General features: G+C 33.5%; 1 protein-coding gene and 1 long non-coding RNA gene across 2 annotated transcripts; one reads left to right on the plus strand and one right to left on the minus strand.

The window, feature by feature from the left end:
• Positions 1 to 1,551: 1,551 nt before the first annotated feature.
• Positions 1,552 to 23,056, plus strand: LOC134276228 (protein SpAN-like; the record flags this gene model as incomplete). The annotated part of the gene is made up of 5 exons (XM_062758495.1): positions 1,552 to 1,718; positions 1,797 to 1,999; positions 2,231 to 2,381; positions 2,463 to 2,822; positions 22,985 to 23,056. Coding segments are annotated over exons 1-5 (829 nt in total), but the record flags the coding sequence as incomplete, so codon positions are not given.
• On the minus strand, positions 15,246 to 17,767 carry LOC134276227 (uncharacterized). Its single transcript, XR_009994001.1, has 3 exons — positions 17,699 to 17,767; positions 17,325 to 17,405; positions 15,246 to 15,666 (listed from the first exon to the last, which is right to left on the minus strand). It is a non-coding gene; the product is annotated as an uncharacterized LOC134276227 (long non-coding RNA).
• Positions 23,057 to 24,009: the final 953 nt, after the last annotated feature.

Here is a 24,009-nt window from a genome sequence, read left to right on the forward strand (position 1 = left end):
AGTGATATTGCCAAAGTAACTTAATTCGAAATTTCTGCAGAAATCATTTAAAAGGATACTCCTCCTACAGTTTTGATCTGATTGCAATCATGACACAAAAGAGACTAAATCAAGGATCTTTTTTTCTATTTATTACTGTTACAAATTTTCTAGTCACAGTGCTCTTTTCTCTTCCGTTTTTCATTATTACAAACTCGTAGATCTACAGTCTTGTTCTGCATAATTTCTGAGTTCTTAGCCTATTTGAGAAGTGTTTTCCTTTTAACAGTCCTGCAACATAGACAATAGGTCGACAGAATATGTCATTCTAAATAAGATTTTGGCTGTCTTACGAGTCCTTTTCAACATCACTCATAAAAATGATAAAAATCTTATATTATGAAGAATTTAACAGAACAGAAATCGCTGATTTATTTATTAATTAGCCAGAAAAGAAGTGTTGGTTTCGTGTTCTTTCAAAATATAGATTTTTAGTTTAATAAAGTGAGAGACCATGAAGTTTTCAACAAGACAGCCCTGACCTGTGTACTGGGCACTCCTCGATATGTACCTGTGGATATGATATTTTACATGGTTGTTCTAGTAATTTTGTGTACTCTCTAAAGACGAAAAATCTCATTCAAATGACAGATTTCAGTAAAATAGTGCATAAGTAGATGGAGCATATATTTATATTCTGAAAAGCAGAGTACAAAGTCGATTTCAGATTTTGGTTTCACTCATTAACAAGCTGGAACAGGCTAGTGGAGTCCGAGACCTGCTTGACTGATGAAGTGACTTCAGAAAATACGTACACAAGTGTGTCTGAACTACCAAAGAATTTTGTGGGGTGAGAATTTCAACAAAATGTATATTAGCTTTCTTTTATTAAACAATTTATACAGACATGAAATATAACCTACTAGTATATAAAATGGTTCTTTTTTTTACTAGTACTGGAATAAGCCGTTGCATCTATTGCAGATAAAAATTACATAACCCGCTTACATATTAAAGTTTTGAATAATGTCCAAGAATTTCCTGGAAAATTCAACATTTTAAATGTATGATCACGAATGTTTATTTATTTCCTTGTTATGAAGCTAAGGCATACGAAGATTAACTGATCAATGACAGGAAGAGCTAAGCGATAGTTAGCGCTCAGTCGACCTTCTGTCTGTCTGTTGTCTGTCTGTCTGTCAACATTTTTTTTTTTTCAATTAAAATGCTAATTTCCCCTCCGATATACAGTTATTGTCTGATTTCAATAAAACCAAATAGAGACCATTATTCTACTAATTGCTGTTGCAAATTTTCAAGTCGGAGTATATAATGTTAATACGCAAGAGCATTTATCAATTTCCTTTGTTATACGTTCAAACCAGTATAGCTCTAGTCTTGACAAAGACCTCTTGTTTAAGATATAAATTAAATACATCTTGCAATAGAATGGCTGCATGGGTCACAATTCTGAAACCAGACGGGAAAAGAAATTCCGAACCATTATATCATTAAAAAGTCATTTTAACAACAATATCTTTAACTACGGTAGTTCCTGATAAAATGTTAAAGATATATATCACTTATTATTCAGGAAAATAAGTTTTTCCGTGGGTAATTCCCGCTCCATGACAATGAAATTAAAGTATTATTTCTTTACTGCAATCTATTTTGAAAAATTAACCAAATAAGAAAGATGAACATTTTAGTGATCCCATTGACAACTGCCCTATGCTTTGGTAAAGGATAAAATCATGAGAAATAATTCTTTAGTTTCAAATGGAATTTGTTATGTTATATTTTTGCATATTTTTTAGAATATGGATTGACATCAAATATTCTCTTGGAAAACATCAACACAAAGAAGGGCCAGTTTACCTCACCTGAATACCCCGCCAACTATCCGGACAATGCAAACTACACTTGGATAATATGGACTGGGCACACTGCAGCTAACGTAACATTTAGGGTTCATGATATGAATATTAAATTCACAAATCCTTGTGACGACTATCTCGAGGTAAAATTCACCTTTTATTAAATTTTAATCTTAAATTTATAACACAGTATTGGGCACAATAAGAAGGATAAAAAAGCTGCAATAATTACGATTAAGTCTCTCCTTCTTTTCCTCTCTCTCTCTCTCTCTCTCTCTCTCTCTCTCTCTCTCTCTCTCTCTCTCTCTCTCTCTCTCTCTCTCTCTGTACAATATATATATTTTTTTCCCATATACAATTGTTAGATTTTGTAGATTAAAGAGATAGATCAATGCTGCTTCACTGCATTTAAAAGATGTGGTGAATTAAAGGACTGGACCCTTGTCATAAAAGGGAATCAAATAAGAGTATCGTTTATATCTGACAGAATTTTAAATGCAAAAGGATTTAGTCTTTCTTGGACAGGTATGTAACTATTTAGATATTCCATGTGTGTACAGGTAGCATCGACAAATTTGTCAGACAGTTAATTTTCACTTATTTTAGTCACTTTACCACCGACAACACCTAGGCCAAAAGTTACCAAGATAAGGACAACAATCCCTTCAAAGACGTCAGTTAGAATATATCCCACTAAGTTAGCAACAAAATTGACAACAACTTCTGCAACAAGTACTGCCTCGACAACAAAAAAACTGACAGCAAAGAAGACAATCACAACAGAGTGGAAAATCCCTTTAACAAGGGAATTGATGAGCGCTCCTACAACAAGAACCTTCTCAATGGCACTACAGATGACAACATCTCCAATGAAAGCGAAAACATATGGTATAACAACAATGAGACCAACACTGGCATCCAACCACTTCTCAGGAACATATATATTAAGAAGCTTAACATTGCCAGGTAAGAATGTTACAAGATATAAAAATGGCAAAACGTGTTAAAATGTATGTATGATACATGTATAAGTATGGGAAATGTTATGCATTATTTAAAATTTTGAGAAACACTTGCTGTGGTCTTCAAATTAACATTTCGATATATCGACGACTTCCGTCAATTAACCGTTACGTCTTACGGCTGTCTATGATTAGCGGCGCAGGATTGTGGGGCTCCTTAAACTGAATGTTGAACAAAAGACAGCAGGATATAAATTGTTTTTAATATTTTGTTAGATTTTATTCAAATAAATGTACACAAAAACTCTTCTTTGGCTCTGTATTTATCACCTAAAATAAAAACAAATCAACCACCCTTTCCAACATATGTTAATTTGAAAACCACCATCAAACAAACCCTCTAGTAAATACGAATAAACTTAATATCGGTAGGTCTTGAATAAAAACTGAACTAGTGATTTCTTCACTTAGTGAGTATAAATATAAAAAAATGTCACGTTATAGCAAACAACTACTTGTACAGGGACAAAAAGTTATGCTAAGTTCTCAATACAATGCGTCAAAAATTTTCACAAACATACATTCAAGTTTAAATGTAAGTTCACTTAATCATAAGCAAATTCAAACCAAAACAATTAATATGTAAAAAACCATAAACTTCAATCTAGTACAATACTTAGATTTCAATAAACACGACGCAATTGTCGTAATTTTAAAACGAAAGAAGATTTCATGACATCTCTTCGTACGACTTAACAAAAAGCATGACGTCAAATTCTCATGCTGAGAAAGCGCCACTGAGTTTTCGCAAAGTTTGTCCACAATACTTGCAAAAATGGACGAAATGCAACTTTCAGTAAGTAAAACTTGAATATTTGTTATAATTATCTTATAATCTGACTGTAAGTGGAGTTATCTTTGAGTTGTTTTGCAGCAATGTCGGGAAAACAATTAATGCAACTGCACAGTTCAAATTCAAATTTACGTTGATCAAACGTTTTCTGCAGGCTGGGATTACTCGCCCAAATGAGATATAATAGTCCGTTTGGGATATAATATCCCAATTTGGATGTAAATACAATGTATACATTGCAAAAAATGACAACTTTTATTTTGGCTATAAATATCATAAATCCGCATCTAGACACATATAAAGGAATAATTTTCGGTTGACAAGTTTTTCTATATGGCCATTGTTTAGGAAATTGAAAGAAAACTTGCTTACCAAAAGTTATTCTTTTGAAGCGTATTTATAATATTTATTACCTATATAAAAAATTCATTTTGTAAATTTATATCCAATTTGGGATATTATATCCTAAACGGACTATTAGAGAGGTTTAGCAAACCAACGTGTACGCGTGCGTGTACGTGTAGTACTAGAAATCTGTGCATTACGTCATCACTTTTGCTAATGACGAATTTTTACACGTATCTTCTTACACAGGCTACGTGTAGATTGCCAAGTACACGTAAGTCAAAACTTGTAGCTTATAATCCTTTAACTGCTGTTTATTTTTCATAAAGTGTGCGTTTTTCTAAAACGAATATTTTATGCAAATACTGAAAAAGAACTGAACGTCAGTAATTGAAAAATATTAATTGATAGGGAGTTAAAATCACAACATCTAGATCTTCGAAACAGGCTTTGACCGATTGAAAATATAAGAAATCTGTACAATCTTTTTCTCATAAGTACAAGCATATATTTGTATAAAACGCTGATATACGTATTAAAACCATTGCTTTTTCGGATGATTTTTAAATGTAAACTACTTTTACATTTAAAAACTTACAAGTACAAGTACAGGTTATACTTTGCTAAACAAGAAAAAATATGTTAACGTGTACGTGTAATTCTAACATGTAGTTTACACGCACAAGTACACGTACAAGAGAGCTTGCTAAACCTCTCTATTATATCCCATTTTGGCGAGTGGTCACAACCTGTTGTGAATTACCAATACGTAAAAACTCAATCTTTTCATTACTGATCCGTATTTTATAGGATCCTAATACTCTGAAAAACTCTCAACGACATGAAATGTACAAAAAGAAAAAGAAGTCGTAGGTAAGTTCAAAAATTTCATTTATGCATAAATTAATGTCAATAATTGTAAATAAATCAATATGTCAAATTCAGCATTTATTTCTGAAATCCTGTTGGTTTATTCTCACCAATGTACAGCTTTAACCTGTTGTGGTGAAATATGTCCCCCTTGTGTTTTGGAGATTTTTTAAGTTGACATGAATATTTATACTTACCTGTATCAGCTTTTTGCATTTTCCCCGGGTTGCCTACGTTTTCACCTGAACTTTTGAGACCACCCCTGTGGTATCATACACTTTGTGTATAACCATAATACGATAGTTCTTCCGCTTCAGATTTGTTGGAAGAAAACCGCGTATTATCTTCTGTGACTAAATTTTTTAGTAGCCTGTGATTAATGATGTCTGATTCGTATAAAATATGTAAGAAGTGTAATAGAGAAATGACAGTTTTAGACGATTACGCAGAATGTTATAGACATTGCTTCTGCAATGAAGCGTTTCCTTGTGTAGTTTGCATTACTTGGACAGAGTAAAAACGGACGTTGATGAATAAAATGATTGAACACAAGAAATCTGAATCTGGTAAGAAATCGGCAACAGTGTCAAATTTAGCAACAGAAATTCTCTTTGTGGGGAATAACACTTGATCTGACTCACAAGCTTCCTCTGTGGGAAACGTAGCTGTATCAGAATCACAACCTCTATCGGATGAGAGACAAAATGGAGGCAATTTGGCGCAGGGGTTTTCCCCACCACAAATGAGTAGTTTACCCCCTTTCATGCTGGGAAATTTTGAAACTCAGTGGCAGCGGTATCAGGATATTTCATGTGAAATTTGATAGCCGCTAGAGCTAAAGAATTAGTACATGGCGCAAGTAAACAGACTGAAAAACCGTCTGCTACACGTTCACAGAGTAGGTCTACGAGGTTCCATAGAATTCGACCTTCAGATGATCAACACTCAAGAGAGTCAGATGATGAGGATCTTGTAAGTCATAGAAGTGACAATTATCCAGTTGTGAACAATTCACAAATTGACGACATTGTTCAAGTCCATGATGAAGACAAACACTGAGTTGTGGAAGATAGATCGAGTCAAGTCTTCTACTGAGAGAGTTGACTTATGCTTCACTTATTACCTCGTATGTGAATAATGTAGTATCTGATGAAGACAAGACAGAGGCCCTCCAGGTACTTATGCATTTTTAAGTCTATGGCTGATGTTACTTCACGTATCTTATTTGGTGCAGTTTTACTAAAGGTCGTAAGTCAAAACGTAGACGTACGCGTAGACGTAGCCGTAACTTACGCTGATTTTGTGTTTTACTAAAAGTCGTATCTTATGATTTGACGCAGATTTACGTGAAAATCTACGTGTGTCCTATAGCTGTCGTAGAAAAACACGTAGCCTTATAAATATTACTATAACTTTATAAATATGACTGGTACTTTAATCTGAATGTATCTTTGGGGGATAAAAGTCATTAATTTTTCTATTAATACGATGCTCATGTCACAATTTTTATTTCCCTTTCTTTTGGAGTTTATCGAATAATAATAACATTTCAACTTGTGCAATATAATGCCCTAATGGACATACTCGAAATTTTACGTGAAGATGAACTCTGCAATAAATTTTGAAGTCTAGAGTATTTATAAAACCATCTGTTGTTTTAAAATCTTACAGGAACAAGTGAGGGGGGAGGGGGTTACAGAATCATTTATTAAATTTATATACTGTATCATGTAAAAAAAAACAAAAAAAAAAATTAAAAAAAACTCGTAAAATCGGGGATCCCATGTTTAATTCGTATTACGTTGTCACGTGAACTTTTAAGAAAATATAAAATTGAAAAAACCCAGCAAAACTCGATTTCAATCGCTTATAAAATTTGAGCACTTGCAATTTATTTTACTATCATGTTACACCTATAAATATGAAGCCTGCATGTACAAATACATTTACGGAAGAAAACTTTAAAAAATATATTGCAAAATTTTATTTGTCACGTAAAAATGACAGAGTTTCTTAACAAAGGCATTTAATTAGATAAAAATATCGCACACTGTAAAGGCCTATCTTTTTTCCCGGAGTCATATGACGTCATAGAAGAATTTACGCAATGTATATAGAAAATTACGTCATAATTTGGAAATGCAAAAAAGAATGCGCCTCGATCTTGTAAAAGATTTTTTATGCAGTCATGTTACATAATACAATGTATACTCTTATCAGTACTTTGTTATTCATTGTACGTAAAGAACAAATTTCTAAAAAAAAAAAAAAAAAAAAAAATCACGGATCATGTGCTAATTTCTGTGACATATTATCGCAAATCACATGGCCTTCTTGTACATTGATAAAATAATAATTAAAAAAAATAGATATGTGAGAGAGAGAGAGAGAGGGAGAGAGAGAGAGAGAGAATAATAACAATCTATGAGATTCGATTGTAAGTTTGTTGTTTTTCTGTTTTCAAATTTTTACAGAAAAGAAATTAGAGAAAGTTCAATCAAACCAATACTGTATATTGTAATTAAGAAAAATATAATAATTAACAGTATGCTTTTTCTATCATGAACAATACTTGGACTTTTAATCACTAAAGACTTATAATGCACGACTACGTAAAATATTTTCAGCTATTTATTGAGATATATGAAGATGAAAGTTTTTTTTTTTGTTTTTTTTTTTTATTTCAGAGTTTTATTTTCCAATGCATGTTTTAAAATTGGTAGCGCGCAGATACATGTACTGTAAAAACGTTTCAATATGCCTATAACCTAACTCGTAATCGTATGCAAACAGCCTGGTAAAAGGTAAGTTTTAAAAAAAATATATGCAATTATTTGGTTCATAACTGTTGATTGGCTTTTAAATGTTTAATATCTTTCTCCCATTTTAAGATTATATTTCTAAATCAAATGGATAATTAAAATCGCAACTGTCATTTATTCTGATTTTTTTTTTTTTTTTTTTTTTAGAAATAAAGAATAAATGCTTATTTATTTGATAGCAAATTAATTGAAATCACTTTTAAAAAAACACTTCGAATTTTTTGTCGGCAAAATTAATTTGAAAATCAAGAAACCCCATCATATTTCTATTATTTCTTTTACTAGTAATTATTTTAATAGATTAATTATGCTGTCTATTCATTTCAGTTAATATTTCTTCTTGATTCATCTGAATAAATATAGCTGATACGCATGCTTAGCTTCCGTTACTAGGTTAGTTTTTCTACCTTTTACTGAAGAGTTCCTGTCGTAAGTTACGTGAATCTTTACGTGTAGGGCTACGTTTACGGGCGTAGATGCGACCTTTAGTAAAACGCTATCTACGCACACGTAAATTCAGTCGTAAAGTCTACGTTTACGTCTACCTCTACGGCAAAATTTACGACCTTTAGTAAAACTCAGTACAGATTTGTTCGGGCATCATGGAAGAAAACCGCGTATTATCTTCTGTGACTAAATTTTTTAGTAGCCTGTGATTAACGATGTCTGATTCGTATAAAATATGTAAGAAGTGTAATAGAGAAATGACAGTTTTAGACGATTACGCAGAATGTTATAGACATTGCTTCTGCAATGAAGCGTTTCCTTGTGTAGTTTGCATTACTTGGACAGAGTAAAAACGGACGTTGATGAATAAAATGATTGAACACAAGAAATCTGAATCTGGTAAGAAATCGGCAACAGTGTCAAATCCAGCAACAGAAATAACACTTGATCTGACTCACAAGCTTCCTCTGTGGGAAACGTAGCTGTATCAGAATCACAACCTCTATCGGATGAGAGACAAAATGGAGGCAATTTGGCGCAGGGGGTTTTCCCACCACAAATGAGTAATTTACCCCCTTTCATGCTGGGAAATTTGAAACTCAGTGGCAGCGGTATCAGGATATTTCATGTGAAATTTGATAGCCGCTAGAGCTAAAGAATTAGTACATGGCGCAAGTAAACAGACTGAAAAACCGTCTGCTACACGTTCACAGAGTAGGTCTACGAGGTTCCATAGAATTCGACCTTCAGATGATCAACACTCAAGAGAGTCAGATGATGAGGATCTTGTAAGTCATAGAAGTGACAATTATCCAGTTGTGAACAATTCACAAATTGACGATATTGTTCAAGTCCATGATGAAGAGAAACATTGAGTTGTGGAAGATAGATCGAGTCAAGTCTTCTACTGAGAGAGTTGACTTATGCTTCACTTATTACCTCGTATGTGAATAATGTAGTATCTGATGATGACAAGACAGAGGCCCTCCAGGTACTTATGCATTTTTTAAGTCTATGGCTGATGTTACTTCACGTATCTTATATGGTGCAGTTTCTGCACGAAGAGCCATTTACATCGAAGATCTCGCATTTGAAAACAAGGCAACTGAAAATAAACTCCTTGCACAGTCTACTCTTAATCCTAAACTCTAAATTTTGACATCCTTCACTCAAAAGCAGAAATTTTAAGGGGTGCTAAAGAAACACAACACTAAAGATGTTCAAAGCAGAGAGATAGTTCAAACTCAAATTCTGCAAGAAAGAGGAAAGGAGAAGAGTCAGCTGGTACTTCAGAGCAGAAAGAACAGCAACTAATCGTTGCAAAGAAGGGGAAGTTTTCCACTCATCTGACAAAAAAAGGAAAGACTAGCCTAGGAAGAGGGCGATTGTTGAATTCTCAGGTCAAAGCAAAAATCGTAGCTCGATCCAAGATCGTTTGGGGTTTCTTTCCCAGACGTAAGCTTACAGGTTCAACTAGAGACTCGCCTCGAGTTGCAGAAATAAGCCAAAGTAGATTGTCAGATCCTTTCTTACAACAGGGAGTGGATGAATATTATATCCGACAAAGTCCAGGAAGGACTCAAGCTTGAATTCTTAAAAAATCCTCCAGAGACGGGAGTAAGTATCACAAATGTACAAAATATTGCTAAAAAACAATGTATTTTAAAAGAAATAGAAAGTTTATTAGAAAAGCATACCATGCATTCCGAAGGCCCAGGAAGGTCACGGGTGTTACAGCACCTTTCTTTTGGTTCCAAAACGAGACGGAGGGTACCCTAAAATTCTCAATTTGAAACCCTAAATGTTTTTCTCTACAATCAGCATTTAAAGATGGAATATCTAAAGTTAATCATACAGGCTTTGAATGTAGGAGATTGGGCAGCATCAATAGACCTCAAGGATGCAAATCTACGAGGGTTGTCCTAAAAATTTCATGGACAATGACGTTTCTGTGAAAATAAATGTTTGTATATAAATCTGTTGTATATCAAAATATTTCTTATCAAAAAACAAATCGGAATGATTTAGTTTTTATTAATGGAGCGTAATATCTTTTTTAAAATTTGGGGTCTTTAAAGGTCGTGGATAGTGCCTACGGACCAAGATTAAAATGAATTAAACTCTGATATAAAGTGCGCGGATTACATTGATTATTTTCTATATAAGACAAGTCAAAAATTAATAAAAATTTTATGTAACACAAATAAAGAGGCAATAATTATTTTATGATATTTTAAGTATCACTTACTATATAGACAGTACAAATACTAAACAAAAACCCTTAAAAATATGTGTCAAAACTCGTCCGCACGGGGCAGCGTCCAATAAAAAAAAAAATATGTGCATTACGGTTGAAACGACGTAAGAGACTAAATATTTGTTAAAACTACTTAATTTATTGATATACATGTACATGTATATTTAATGTATCAATTTCAGATTAATATGTGCGATCCGCGATTTTTCAACGATGTGTACAACTTCGAAGACACTACAAGAATTTTAAAACACATGTAATTTATTGAAAATGGAGATTTCTGACGTTGTTATAAATCTAGCGCAGCGTCGGACTGGGCTGTACACAAACTGTTTATTCAAATGACGCTCGTAAATTTGAATTTTGTCTTGAATTTTAAAAATTAAATAAATTATAGTCTATACTCAAAGATTATTGCTAGCACTTGGAAGTGCGTAGCGCGTTAAAAAAGTTATGAAGTGTGTGCCCATGATCATATGTTAAGGCAAAATCCATATGCTTAACGTTATAATGAAATTAGCTTAACATCAGACTTGTCCGTGCGCACAATCTGCGACCACGATTTTTAAAAAAATATTACGTGTCATCAATAAAAATTAAACCATTCTGACTTGGTTTTCCATAAGAAATATTTTGATATGCGAAAGATGCATATAGAACCATTTATTTTGACAAAAACGTCATTGTCCACGAACTTTTTGGACAACCCTGGTACATGTTCCGATTTATCAAGAGGACAAAAAAACCCCTCAGATTATGTGCATAGACAACAACCATTACCAATTCAGGTCAATGCCGTTAGGTCTTGTAACAGCTTCAAGAGTGTTTACAAAAATAATTGCATCTGTAGGAGTGCATCTCAGAAGTCAGCAGATTTTCATTTACATGTATTAGGACGATTGGCTGCTGAAAAAATGCAGATCAAATGACACTAATGCACCAACTACAGAGAACTCTGTTGCTGCTGATGGATTTAGGTCCGGTGATAAATCAATCGAAATCAATACTACAACCAACTCAACAGATTACTTATCTGGGAGCTCTTTTTCACCTGCAACGTGATGTGGTTTACCCAAGTTTGGACAGTTTCCACAGTTTTTGTGGAGTAATTTCAACCATGGGTACAGCTTTCTTTATCCCTACACATACTTTTCTCAGAGTCCTTGGGCTAAAGAACTTAACTTGGTGTTATTTCTTGCAAGTTTGTGAATGTTGTCAATTTTTTCTAGATAAATTGCCTGCAAATTCAGTTATGTTCTGATTTGTTTCAGGGTCTTGTCTCCCTAACACTAGATCAACAGGCAACGTTACAGTGCGACCAAACACCATCTCGCAAGGACTCACACCTGTAGACTCATAGACCGAGGACCTATAGGTGAGCGTTAAGAGGGGGTCTCAATTCATCCCAGTTTTTCTGGTTTTTATCTACAAAAACTGATAACATTTATTTAATAGTTCGGTTTGCCCTCTCAATCATGCCGTTCGACTGTAGACGATAAGGAGTGGTCCTTGTCTTTTCTATCCCTAGTATTTTACACATTTCTTGAAATACTTCTGACTCAAAAGTTTGACCTTGGTCAGAAGGTATTTGCTTCGTTGTTACATATATAGTGACAACATGATCAACAATTCTCTGTGCTTCTGTCGTAGACTTTTTTGATTTGTATGGCATCAAGGCATTTGGTAAAGTAGTTAAGTAGTTACCCACCACTAATAAATATGAATTCTTTTTGTGTCATGGGAAGGGGACATAAAAGTCTATAGCCCATCTCTCCATAGGAGAGCCTACATTGTAAGTTTGGAATGAAGCTTTTGGATGCTTGTTAGGAGATTTCCTCGATGCACAAACATCACACTGTTTACTGTTGGACTGTATATCTTGCCGCATTTTGTGCCAGAAGTATTTATCAAAGACAAAGATTTTTTTAAACAAGAGGCCAAGGGGCCACAGCGCTCACCTGAGAACATCGGCCAGAAAAAAGCACATATTAGATCAGAACTGAAATTTTACTGAGGTGGGGGTGAGTTTTAACCCCCCAGGAGGTCATGGTTTGAACAACCTAGTATCTACACTATCTGAGGATGATTTCATACAAATATCACTAATCATGGCTTTGAAGTACTTGAAAAGAAGATTTTAAAAGGTTTCCCAATATATTCCTATATAAAACTTTGGTCGTCCGTTTTGGCCCTATCCTAACCCCCGGGGTCATGATTTGGACAAAATTGAATCTACACTATCTGAGGATGATTTCACATGAGTTTTATCCTTACTGTCTCAATGGTTCTTGAAATTGATTGTATACTGTTTAGGCCATATAAAATTAATCTTTAGATTCTCATCCCCGCCCGCCCCTCTCAAAATGTCCCGCCCCGATGTTTTTTATTTTGATTTTTGGGTATTTTCATGTATTTTTATTCAGTAAGAATTTGGTTCAAAGTTTAAGAGTTATCTCCCGTCTGTATTAAAAGTCGCGTGTCGCTATTAATAGCAAAAACGCCATGTGAAGAATGGAGAAAAATCGGCAATAAAAGAAGTTTAAATGTGTAAGGAAAAGATAATTTGTCAGTGTAGAGAAGGCAGAGAAGAAAAAATAGCATAAACACATATAGATACCAACACTGGCAGGAGCGAGTATGTAGAGAGATTGTAACTAAGTAAAAATAGACGAGTAAAATGACACCTGTTCAAGTTATATATATAACGATCTCCAGCTGTGTGACTTTGCTTTGAAATAAACAAAATCTACAACATCGTAGACAGACTTATGAGAAGGCCTAGATTTTTCAGTAGAATAATTATTAGAACATTTATATAGATTTTGCAAAATAAAAAGTCACGCATCCCTACCTCATTTTGTTCAGGGTGTGCCGTATAATGTGTACTTGATAACTTGTTAATTAACAATAAATATTTAATTTTTAAAGCAAAAATTTTCTTTAAATATTTAAAAGAATATGAAAAGAATTAAATCTATTCATATTTGCATTAAAGTAATGAAGAAAAAAAAATGTGTACGTGGCGTCCATTGTTTTGTTGATACTTAGGCCTATATATAAATTAACAATTATAAAAAATAAAAAATAAAATCCGCCCACCCGCCCCAATTTTTTAGGAAATTAGGATGAGAATCTAAAGATTAATTTTACCTGGCCTATAATAACGTCCCTCTCCAGAATATTTCACTGATATGGTGATGTCACCATTGCCGGTGAAGGGCTGCAAATTTAGGCCTATACTCGGCACTTACGGCCTTTGAGCAGGGAGGGATCTTTATCGTGCCACACCTGCTGTGACACGGGGCCTCGGTTTATACGGTCTCATTCGAAGGACCGCCCCATATAGTCGCCTTTTACGACAAGCAAGGGGTACTGAGGACCTATTCTAACCCGGATCCCCACGGGATGGTTCTTGAGAAAAAAATTTTTAAAGATTTTTCCTATATATTCCTATGTAAAAATTTTTTAATCGGCTATTTTGGCCCTACCCTACCCACGGGGTCATGATTTGAACAAACTTAAATCTACACTACCTGAAGATGATTCCACATGAGTTTCATCTTTCCTGGCCCAGTGGTTCTTGAGAAGAAGATTTTTAAAGATTTTTCCTATATATTCCTATGTAAAATTTTGATCGACCATTTTGGCCCCAAATTACCCCCTGGGGTCATGATTTGAACAAACTTGAATATACGCTACCTAAGGATGATTCCACATGAGTTTCATTTTTCCTGGCCCAGCGGTTCTTGAGAAGAAGATTTTAAAGGTTTTTTCCTATATACTCCTATCACACCTCCCAACCTTATTAATATTCAGGGTCATGAACCCATGGGAGCATTCATTGCATCAGATATTTTCTTTAAACAAGGAAAGACAACTCAAGATTTTTTTAATTGTATAGTTAGTTTCTTTTATCAATTTATATAACATGTAAATTGTGATAAAATTGGGACAAAAAAAATATTGTTTTATTTCATCAAGATCACTTCTGGTCAATTTTTATGTTGAAGAAGTAAAACATTAACACAGTGTATTTTCAGTATGAAATACTGCATAGGTATATGAATGTGTTCACTAAATTTCTGTTTAATAAATACAGGGAAATTGATTTTCAAGTATACCTGATTTCACATAAGCTACATAATCTGCAGCTGCTAGTACATGCAAATATTTCTGGGAGGTATCTATCTACATAATATTCAGTTATTAATTTTTTCTGTTAAATGAATTCAACAAAAATAATTTAAACTGATATGCACACCATTTATATATCATGACTCATATTGAAAAAAAGACGAAGTAAACAAACAGCATGCAATCATGTTTGTATTTACAAGAAATTTATTAAGCACTACATGTATACAGAAAATGGAATGTTCAACAACAAATAAGTTGTATATTACAGGCATATGTTATAATAAAGATTAAAATGCTGTTTAAAAATGAAGTAAAAAATTATATATCTATATTTAGATACCCTTCACAAGATCTCCAAATTTTGACAATTTTTAATAAACAAAATTAAGTGCACATGTACATTCTAAATTTTTTTTCCTACTCAAAAAAAAATAAAGTTCCATTTTAAAAGATAATCAACCTTGTAATAAAATTCAGAGTAAAAATATTTAAGTGTTTCTTTCTTTACTGATCTGGTTTAAAATACATGTGTAATTACAATATGTAACTCATATAGTTGAAGCATGCAATACCAGTGAGAGCTACATGTAGCTATTACCTCCCTTTTTTACAAACATTTTCTATATTGTGATTGAATTAAAAACATCAGTTTTAAGTTATAAATCTTATCTTATTATTTTATAACCTAATCACCTGCATGGCACAGTGGCAAGAGCATCTGCTCGAGAGTCATGAGAAAGGAGTTGATCCTTAAATTGCTGGTTCGAAATCCCACAGTCGGACATAGAGATGAGACTGTATATACAGAGGTCCTGTTTTGCAGTGGGTGCTAGCACCAAAAAGATCCCTCACTGCTCAATTAGCCATGTGTGCCAAGTGAAGGACAGAATTTGCAGCTCTCCACCGGCAAATGTTGGCATCCCCATATGAGTGAAAAATTCTCAAGAAGAATGTCAAACAACATACAAATAACCTATATAGAGTCTTTGAATATGCAAATTCTTTTTTTCTGAGAAAGGGATCCTCAAATGATGTTTAGATATGGTTCATAAGAGTAGAAAAGTACTGCATCATCCCAGCTAGTCTTCATGAATTCAGCAACCATTTGTTATATGGCCTGAAAAGTATAAAATGTTAATGCATTAACATAAAAGTATATGATTGATATTTTTATCACCAGTGAAATAGCTCCTATTTCACTTTTGATACTAATTCTACATATATTTGATTGTTTTACTTAATAATTTTTCATATCATGCATCAAATTCATTTACTTTGATCATTCTTAATATCTTAATTTATTTGTCCACAAATAGTGAAGCTAAACCAACACAACATCTGGCTAATTCTTAATCCCCTCAAATATTTAGTGCTTTCTTAGTAATTGTTAATTATTGACACTCAAACTGCCTGATGGCAATGGTCACTGATTAGGTGTTAGGTTAATTAAATAAACCTTCTTTGACTTCCTGGCATCAAAGGATGACACCTGAGTAGTCTATTGTTTAAATTGTTTATTTGATAAGTTCTGCCTATGGCTATTTTCACATTGAGTAATTCCTTACAATTAGTTAATAATATATAGTTGAGAATACAGAGAGTTAAGGGAGATCTAGAGTGACAGAGCTAGTGAGCTGATGTGTTAAGAACCATGTAGGAAATTAGACTAAGAAACCTTTAAGATTTTATTTCTATTTAGGCCAACTTTATCTAAATTTTAGTTAGGACTTGGACTTGCATCTCTATGTGTTTATGTTGTTGGAATTCATTATTACCTTAATAAACTGTCATTGTTACTCTACAAATTTGGACTTATGTGTTTCCTAACATTCCCCAAACCCTTGAGCTAAATTCCCCAAATGAACGTGCACCGCCAAATTATGTCTAAGACAGACCAGCGCGCGGTCACATTTTCATAATTCATCATAAATTAATTGAATCAATAAAATTAAGTCACTCTTGTTATCTTGAAATGCTTATGGGACTGCTAAAAAAAACTGAGATATCCAAGAGATTCAGGGTAAGATATATAGAAAAAAAAATGTCATTCAAGGGACTTTAAAATGACTTTGATATCTCAATGTGTTCAAGATATCACTCAGTGTCAAAGGTATATACCAAATTTCAACTCTGAACAGGGTATATAGAATTCATTTACATGTATGCCATTTACAGTTGCTAATTCAATCTATCATTTTCATTAATAATCTGCATGAGAAAGAGATATGCGCAAAATGAACAAATTAAATTAACAAAGTAAATCATATATAAGATACTGTTGTTTAACTGTACTTATTCAGATGGCATTGTATTCATTTTAATCTCTACTTAATTTAAAAGTCAAGAAATAAACAAAATGATTTTCCAGTACATGTATTTACATGGGACTTTCAAGATAAACATTCTGTTTCTAATTATGGCACATCCATTACCCTTGATTCTGGGATTCTGTACTAAGATGTATTCATTTAAAAAATATGATGTATCGTGGCCCTGATAATCTTGAAAAGATTAAATTCATAATAAAAGGCTTCAGCCTTAAATATTCCAGAATAAAACTTTGATCCCCACTGTGGACCCACCCTACCCTATAGCGAAATGATCTGAACAAATTTAAATTTGCTCTTAATTACCTCAGAGTGACTAATCATGACCTGCCTATTCTTGAAAAGAATTAAGATTTAATTTTTTGTCTACGAATTACTATCGTTCTCTCTATTTTATTGCTGTACTCTATTTACATCAATAACATATCATCACCAGTAATCAACATACCATCTCTTTGGACTTGACATCCTTTCCTTAGATTCTCGTGGTTGAAGCTTTCATCAGATAATTTGTTTTGATACAGCTGAACTACAAATATGATTAATAAGTTAATACAATCCTCTAAATTTAATTAATCCAAATAACATACAAGCATTTGCAATTATGTGGGAAAAAAACTGAATGAAAAATACTGACAAATATCAATGCACTACATGCAAATCAGAAAAATATGTAATGCAATCATTTACAGTTTGCATAATATGCTGATTTATGTATCAGCATAATTTTCAGTTCATTAAACTGTTTGCTGAAACAGACAACCAACTGTATTTATAAATTCTCTTGTAAAAGATTGGATTTTCTTCTGCCTTTGAACTTACATGTACTAGCTGTTATGCAGCATGATGTGAGAATTTTTTCATCCATTCTTTATCATTAAAGTAATTCTGCTGAAAATAGAACAGAATGTGATTAAATCTTTTGAGAATTAAACAAAAACAAAAATACTGATGCATGATTTTCAATTATATTGACCCTTTTATCAACATATCTCTCTCTCTCTCTCTCTCTCTCTCTCTCTCTCTCTCTCTAACTATATACATATATGTATTATTTTACACAGGATTCTTTTATACATTGTTGTACCATAGGACTGGCGGCAAATTCAGATTTTACTTTGATGTTGCTGTGGTGTATTTGCCAGAAGAACCACGGTTTTTAAGTCACGCCCACAATTTGGCATTAAGCCAAAATGTGACAAAACTTTGACTGATGAATGAATGGTGTAAATTTCAAAACCTTGGCAATAGCTGATAAATGAATTTAGTCAACATTTTAAACTTCAAGAAAACTAACATTAATTTGTCAACATTCGCTTCGTTTTTTACTAAGCGTATCCTGTTATACGTTCTATCTCGAATTGTCTTTATTCTTATTCTTGTCTCCACCTATTACTGTAAACCAACTTTTATTCGCGACGACTTTATTTCGCGATTTACCAGGAATAGAGTAGTTCGCGACGATTAATTTTCGCGAGTAAGCCTTTTTGCATCTGTTTTTAATAGACAGATATACTATAAGGACCGGTTCGCGGCGAGAAATATTCGCGATAAAGAGGCTCTCGCGAACTTCGCGAAAATTTCTCGCACGCGAATAAAAGTTGGTTTACAGTAATTTCACATTAAATATGTTAAAGGTCCCCATTTTACTTGACATAGGCGTCGGAACCCCCCCCCCCACTTCTTTGGAAAGATAGACATAATATAAAGGCATTTAAAATTGGGGTTTACCTTTTCTTGTTGGTTTAGCCCCCCCCCCCCCATTTCAATTTACTTCCGACGCCTAATATGGCTATGCTTGCAGTACTATTAAAACTTTCTTTAAAATGTCATGAATCGTATAGCGCTTTTTGTACATTGATCGAAATGAAAAGTTCAATCGGCGATGTTTTCCATTGCTCCCCCCCCCCCAATTAAAAATCTGCGAAAGGAATAACAGCCTAAAATAAAATAGTTTACGACGCTACCTCTGTTCCTGACAAAATTCAAGCCCTCTGTCTAAGCTGCAACATCTTCACATGTACCCAATAATGACAAATCATTCCGATTTTTTTTTTTTTGATCGACTATACCCCAGATTCAGCATTCAAAATGCAATCCGTTCAGTTGGAGAAAGGTATTTATACAGACTCTGGACCATGGCTTGACAGGATGAAGTGGGCGGTGCTAACTGTCAACCAGCTTTTCTCTCATTGGTCCTCTGGTACAAGTAACTTACACAATAGATATTAATTGGTTAATGGTAAATGCTCCGCCCCTCGTGAATAAAAAACTGTGAGTGTATTTACCATTAACCAATTAATATCTATAGTGTAACTATAACATATACATGTACATGTAGATATTGGAGTAATTGGGCATGCTTAATATTTTTTCTTTGTTTATTCCAATCAGCATGATCAGGATGATAAAAATTAAATAATAATGTTGCCTGTTAAATGTTATAAATTTATCCTTACAATTACATATACAATACTCACAACAGTCAAACCTTGAACTTTCACATCACCGTCTTCAGAGTATATATCCTGCAAGAAACATTCATTGCACATTATAATTGAATTTATTTGATTTTCTTTTTTTATACAGTGTATTTGCTTTTTTTGTTTTATTTTAATGAAATTATAATTTTTGTGCATTTAATACAGTATCATACACATACATATTGAAGACCATTTTTAAATTCAATCAACAATGTCATATTCCTTAAAAGAAAAGACATACATTGTATACATGTAAAGATCAGCAAAGCCCATATTTTAAAAAAGGAAATAAATATATTTTCTTGTGTGTATAATTTGTGTGGGATGGTGCATATCATTAAAAAATCAAACAACAAAAAAATAATTGAAGGCCATGCAAGGCTAAAAAATAATTGAAGGCCCACACGACTGCATGGATCAGTGATTTTTTTATCTAGGCTAGTACACGGTAGGGGGTATCTGTCTTTTGGGTCAGGTCTATGTATAACAAAATACAATTATAGTTGGACTAGTAACTTGACAGGCTTGTTTCAAAGTTCTGTCATTTCATTATTATGGTTTTGGGTCAGTCTCTTTAAATTTATTAAAATCTAGTAGCCAGTGGGATGATAATATGATGAGCTGACCAGTAAAAAGCCTGAGTGAGCAGTTAACTATTTCCTGCCTGGGCCTACAATGATTTCACATTTGTGCTTCATGATATACATTTTCTAAATTCAATAATGTTTGTTTATTACCTTATAGGGTCAATTGTGTTATTTTTGTCATACCTGGAGATGGCTGTTCAAACTGTACTCTAACCTGCAATAGACAAACAAAAAAGAAAATTACTTTTCATTTAACACATTGAAATAATTAAACAATATGTAAATGAAATACCTGTATTCTTACAAACAAAAATGCAAAACATCAATGTAAATTATCTTAAGCAATATTTTTTCATTACACAGATTGATGCATGAATGCATGTAATTTATTATACCCCCCGCTTGATTAGCGGGAGGATATATTAAGTAATCGGTATGTCCGTCTGTTATGCTTTGGTGTAACCATGCATCCCTTATCCGCTAATTCCTCTCAGGCCAGTTATCCTGCTACCAGCCAGAAAAAAATAGGGTAGGTATGTTGGAAAATTATTTTATTTTTTAATTTTATTTTATTTTTCCAACAGTATTTTTTTGGATATGAACTACTACAAAACCAAATTGAACATGATGATGTCATAGCTAACTTAAAGGTCAATATCATCTTTTAAAATGAAATTCCATGTCTTTTGATGCACAACTCAAGTGGAATTTTATAAAAGTCCATATTCTAAACATATATATTTCATGTAATACAACTTGAGTATATATATTTTTTTCACTTTTGCAACATGAAATTCCTAAAATTTTGATTTTTTTCCTCAAAAGCTAAAAAAAACTTTAGGATTGGGTGCAAAAAAATAGGGCAGGTCGGGTAGCAGGAAACAAGACTATTTTTTATTTTGGCCTCATACCACTGAGTGATATTTGATGACTTTCACAGAATCTATATTACATATTGCAATTGTGCATCTTCCATTTTAATTTTTGATCCGCCACATATTTGGGGTTTCCCATATCAAAACACAGTCATTATATTCATATGAGAAGCGATGGCATGGGTATCATTTAGTGTCAGAGCTCATTGCTCACAGTACCTCTAGTTTTATAATATTCATACTGTATTTCAGTAGCTACTTTTAGATGGGCAATACTTTAAAAGAGAAAATAGTGGTAAACAATGAAATATTCAAAAATTTCATGATTGTATGTTGTTATAATGTCCCTCTTGAGAATTTTTCACTCATATGGAGACGCCACTACTTGCTGGTGGAGGGCTACAAATTTTGTCCTATGCTCGGCACAGAGGGCCTTTGAGCAGGGAGGGATCTTTTTTGTGCCAGCACCTACAGTGACACGGGGCCTCGGTTTATATGGTCTCATCCGAAGGATCGGTCTCCACGTCCCAAACTGCATGATTGATATAAACAGCTGACACTATTAAAAATGCAAACAAATGTAAACAAACCTTTAATCCTTTATCCAGGTACACATGTATATGTGTAGAGGAAATTCGGAAGAACTTCTTGTGCATACACACGAGTACGGATATTCTCTTGGTAGGCCTATTTGAGAAAAAACACATGGTTCTCACAAATCACTGGGTATTGATAAGTAAGAATAATGACTTTTATACGCGTAACTCTGCATATGCATGCACAGTAGACTACCTTACAAGTAGGAACGAACTGTAGCACACCTGCATTTTCTCTTCAATTTAAAACATGCTATTAACAGCATTTGACAAACATGTCCTAAATTTTTAGCCATTTTGTGCTACAGGTAATCGAAAAATTAAATGAAATTCTACTTACGAGTGTTTTTGTTTACTAAATCAATGTATGTGGGTTAATCTTGACCGACATAAACTACTCCCTTCCACGTGGAAACATGTTTACAAAATCGAGAGGTGCTGTTTTGACACTTTAAAGTGCAATAGCACTTGACATAATAAGAAACTGCGAATCTACTTTCACTTTTCAGGTAAAGAAACGTTTGTTTTTCAACTTTTTGCAATTTACAAATCTTATAAATCGAGATAACATAAAGTTTTACCTCTTTTTTCATGTTTAATTTTCTCTCTCGATTTTCACCTCTAGCATGTTGGTCTCGCTGAATTCTCGTGAGAAAAGCTGTTCGGACGTTTACGGATTTTGTTCATATTTTATTACGTTTATCTCCGAATTCTTCCGATTTATGCTAATGAGGTTAGGAGGTGTGCCTATGTAAAACTTTGATCAGCCATTTTGGCCCCACCCTACCCCCTGGGGTCATGATTTGAACAAACTTGAATCTACACTACCTGAGAATGATTCCACATGAGTTTTATCTTTCCTGGCCCAGTGGTTCCCGAGAAGATTTTTTAAGATTTTCCCTATATACTCCTATGTAAAACTTTGATCGGCCATTGTGGCCCCATCCTAACCCTGGGGGGTCAAGATTTGTACTAATTTGAATCTACACTACCTGAGGATGCTTCCATATGAGTTTCATCTTTCCTGCCCCAGTGGTTCTTGAGAAGAAGATTTTTGAAAAATGCCATTAATTTTTCACTAATTCATAATTATCTCCCCTCGGAAAAGGGCTTGGCCCTTCCAAACTTGAATCCCCTTCACCTAAGGAGATTGGCCCAGTGGTTCTTGAGAGGAAGATAAAAATGTGAAAAGTTTACGACGACAACAACGAAGACAGACAACGGACAAATTTTGATCAGAAAAGCTCACTTGAGCCTTCGGCTAAGGTGAGCTAAAAACCAAATGACCCCCAGTAACATCATCATGTAACCCCTTAATTACTTAGGGGTTTTGGTAAAACAATTTGGGGTGAACATCTTCCTATTTGTGATACAGGGTCCCTCCCATGATTGAGTGTGAGTAAAATTTAGTCCAGTAATATTCCCAAGACTCACTTGTATGTGAAATATTTTCCCGAGTGGGTTTTTGACCTGACTTTACCCATTTTATTCAAATCTAAGTATTTCAATTGTAAAGAACTGATACTATTTTCACTTACAACTGTTTCATTGTTTGCTACATTTTCAGTTTGTTTTGTTGGGATATCAAGGGGAAGAGCAGATTTACCACCAGATCTGGTTAGAACAGAACAGTTTGCATGTATTTTTAAGCTCTTAGTTTTTTTGTTAAGATCTGAACTAACAATTTTGTTCAATTCCTTGTTAATGCCCAGTCCCTGTCTCAGTTAGTCCCTGTCTCTATGGAACGCCAAATTAACATATATTCAAATATTTGTATCTTTCTTCAAATAATTGTACCTATCTTCAATTGAATTGTACCTATCTTCAAATGAATTTGTACCTATCTTTAAATCAATTGTACCTATCTTCAAATGAATTAAAGATAGGTACAATTCAATTATACCTATCTTTAATTCATTTGAAGATAGGTACAATTGATTTGAAGATAGGTACAAATGCAATGAATTGAAGATAGGTATAATTGATTTAAAGATAGGTACAATTGAATTGAACCTATCTTTAATTACTAAGATATTGGCAATAACAACTACTCCCTTTATCATAGGTCATTTCCGATACGTCGCAACTGGCGCGAAAGTTTATCGGAATCTTCATCTGGCTGCAATACAAGATAAACTTACATGATGTACATGTGTATTTTTATAAGTATATGATGCTTTCTGCACATTTTGAATTAACCTTTATTTCTCCTTTCATCCTAGTTGTCGTCGCTCTGTAGTTTCTGTGCGTTTCCCTCCATACTCAATATTGTCTCCAAGGGAGCGTTCATTATTTACCAACAACATAAAACGAATTGAACCTAGGTATAATTGAATTGTACCTATCTTCAAATCCTTTGTCTTAATTGAACCTATCTTTAAATCAATTGTACCTATCTTTAAATCAATTATACTTATCTTCAAATGAATTAGAGATAGGTATAATTCAATTGAACCTATCTTTAATTGAATTGAAGATAGGTGTAATTCTATTAAAGATAGGTACAATTCATTTGTACCTAGGTATAATTATTTAGAGATAGGTATAATTATTTATACCTATCTTCAATTTAATTGTACCTATCTTTAATTC

Source organism: Saccostrea cucullata, unplaced genomic scaffold, assembly GCF_032062105.1.
Source record: "Saccostrea cucullata isolate Sc308-1 unplaced genomic scaffold, CSIRO_AGI_Scuc_v1 ctg10010, whole genome shotgun sequence".
Classification (NCBI taxonomy): domain Eukaryota; kingdom Metazoa; phylum Mollusca; class Bivalvia; order Ostreida; family Ostreidae; genus Saccostrea; species Saccostrea cuccullata.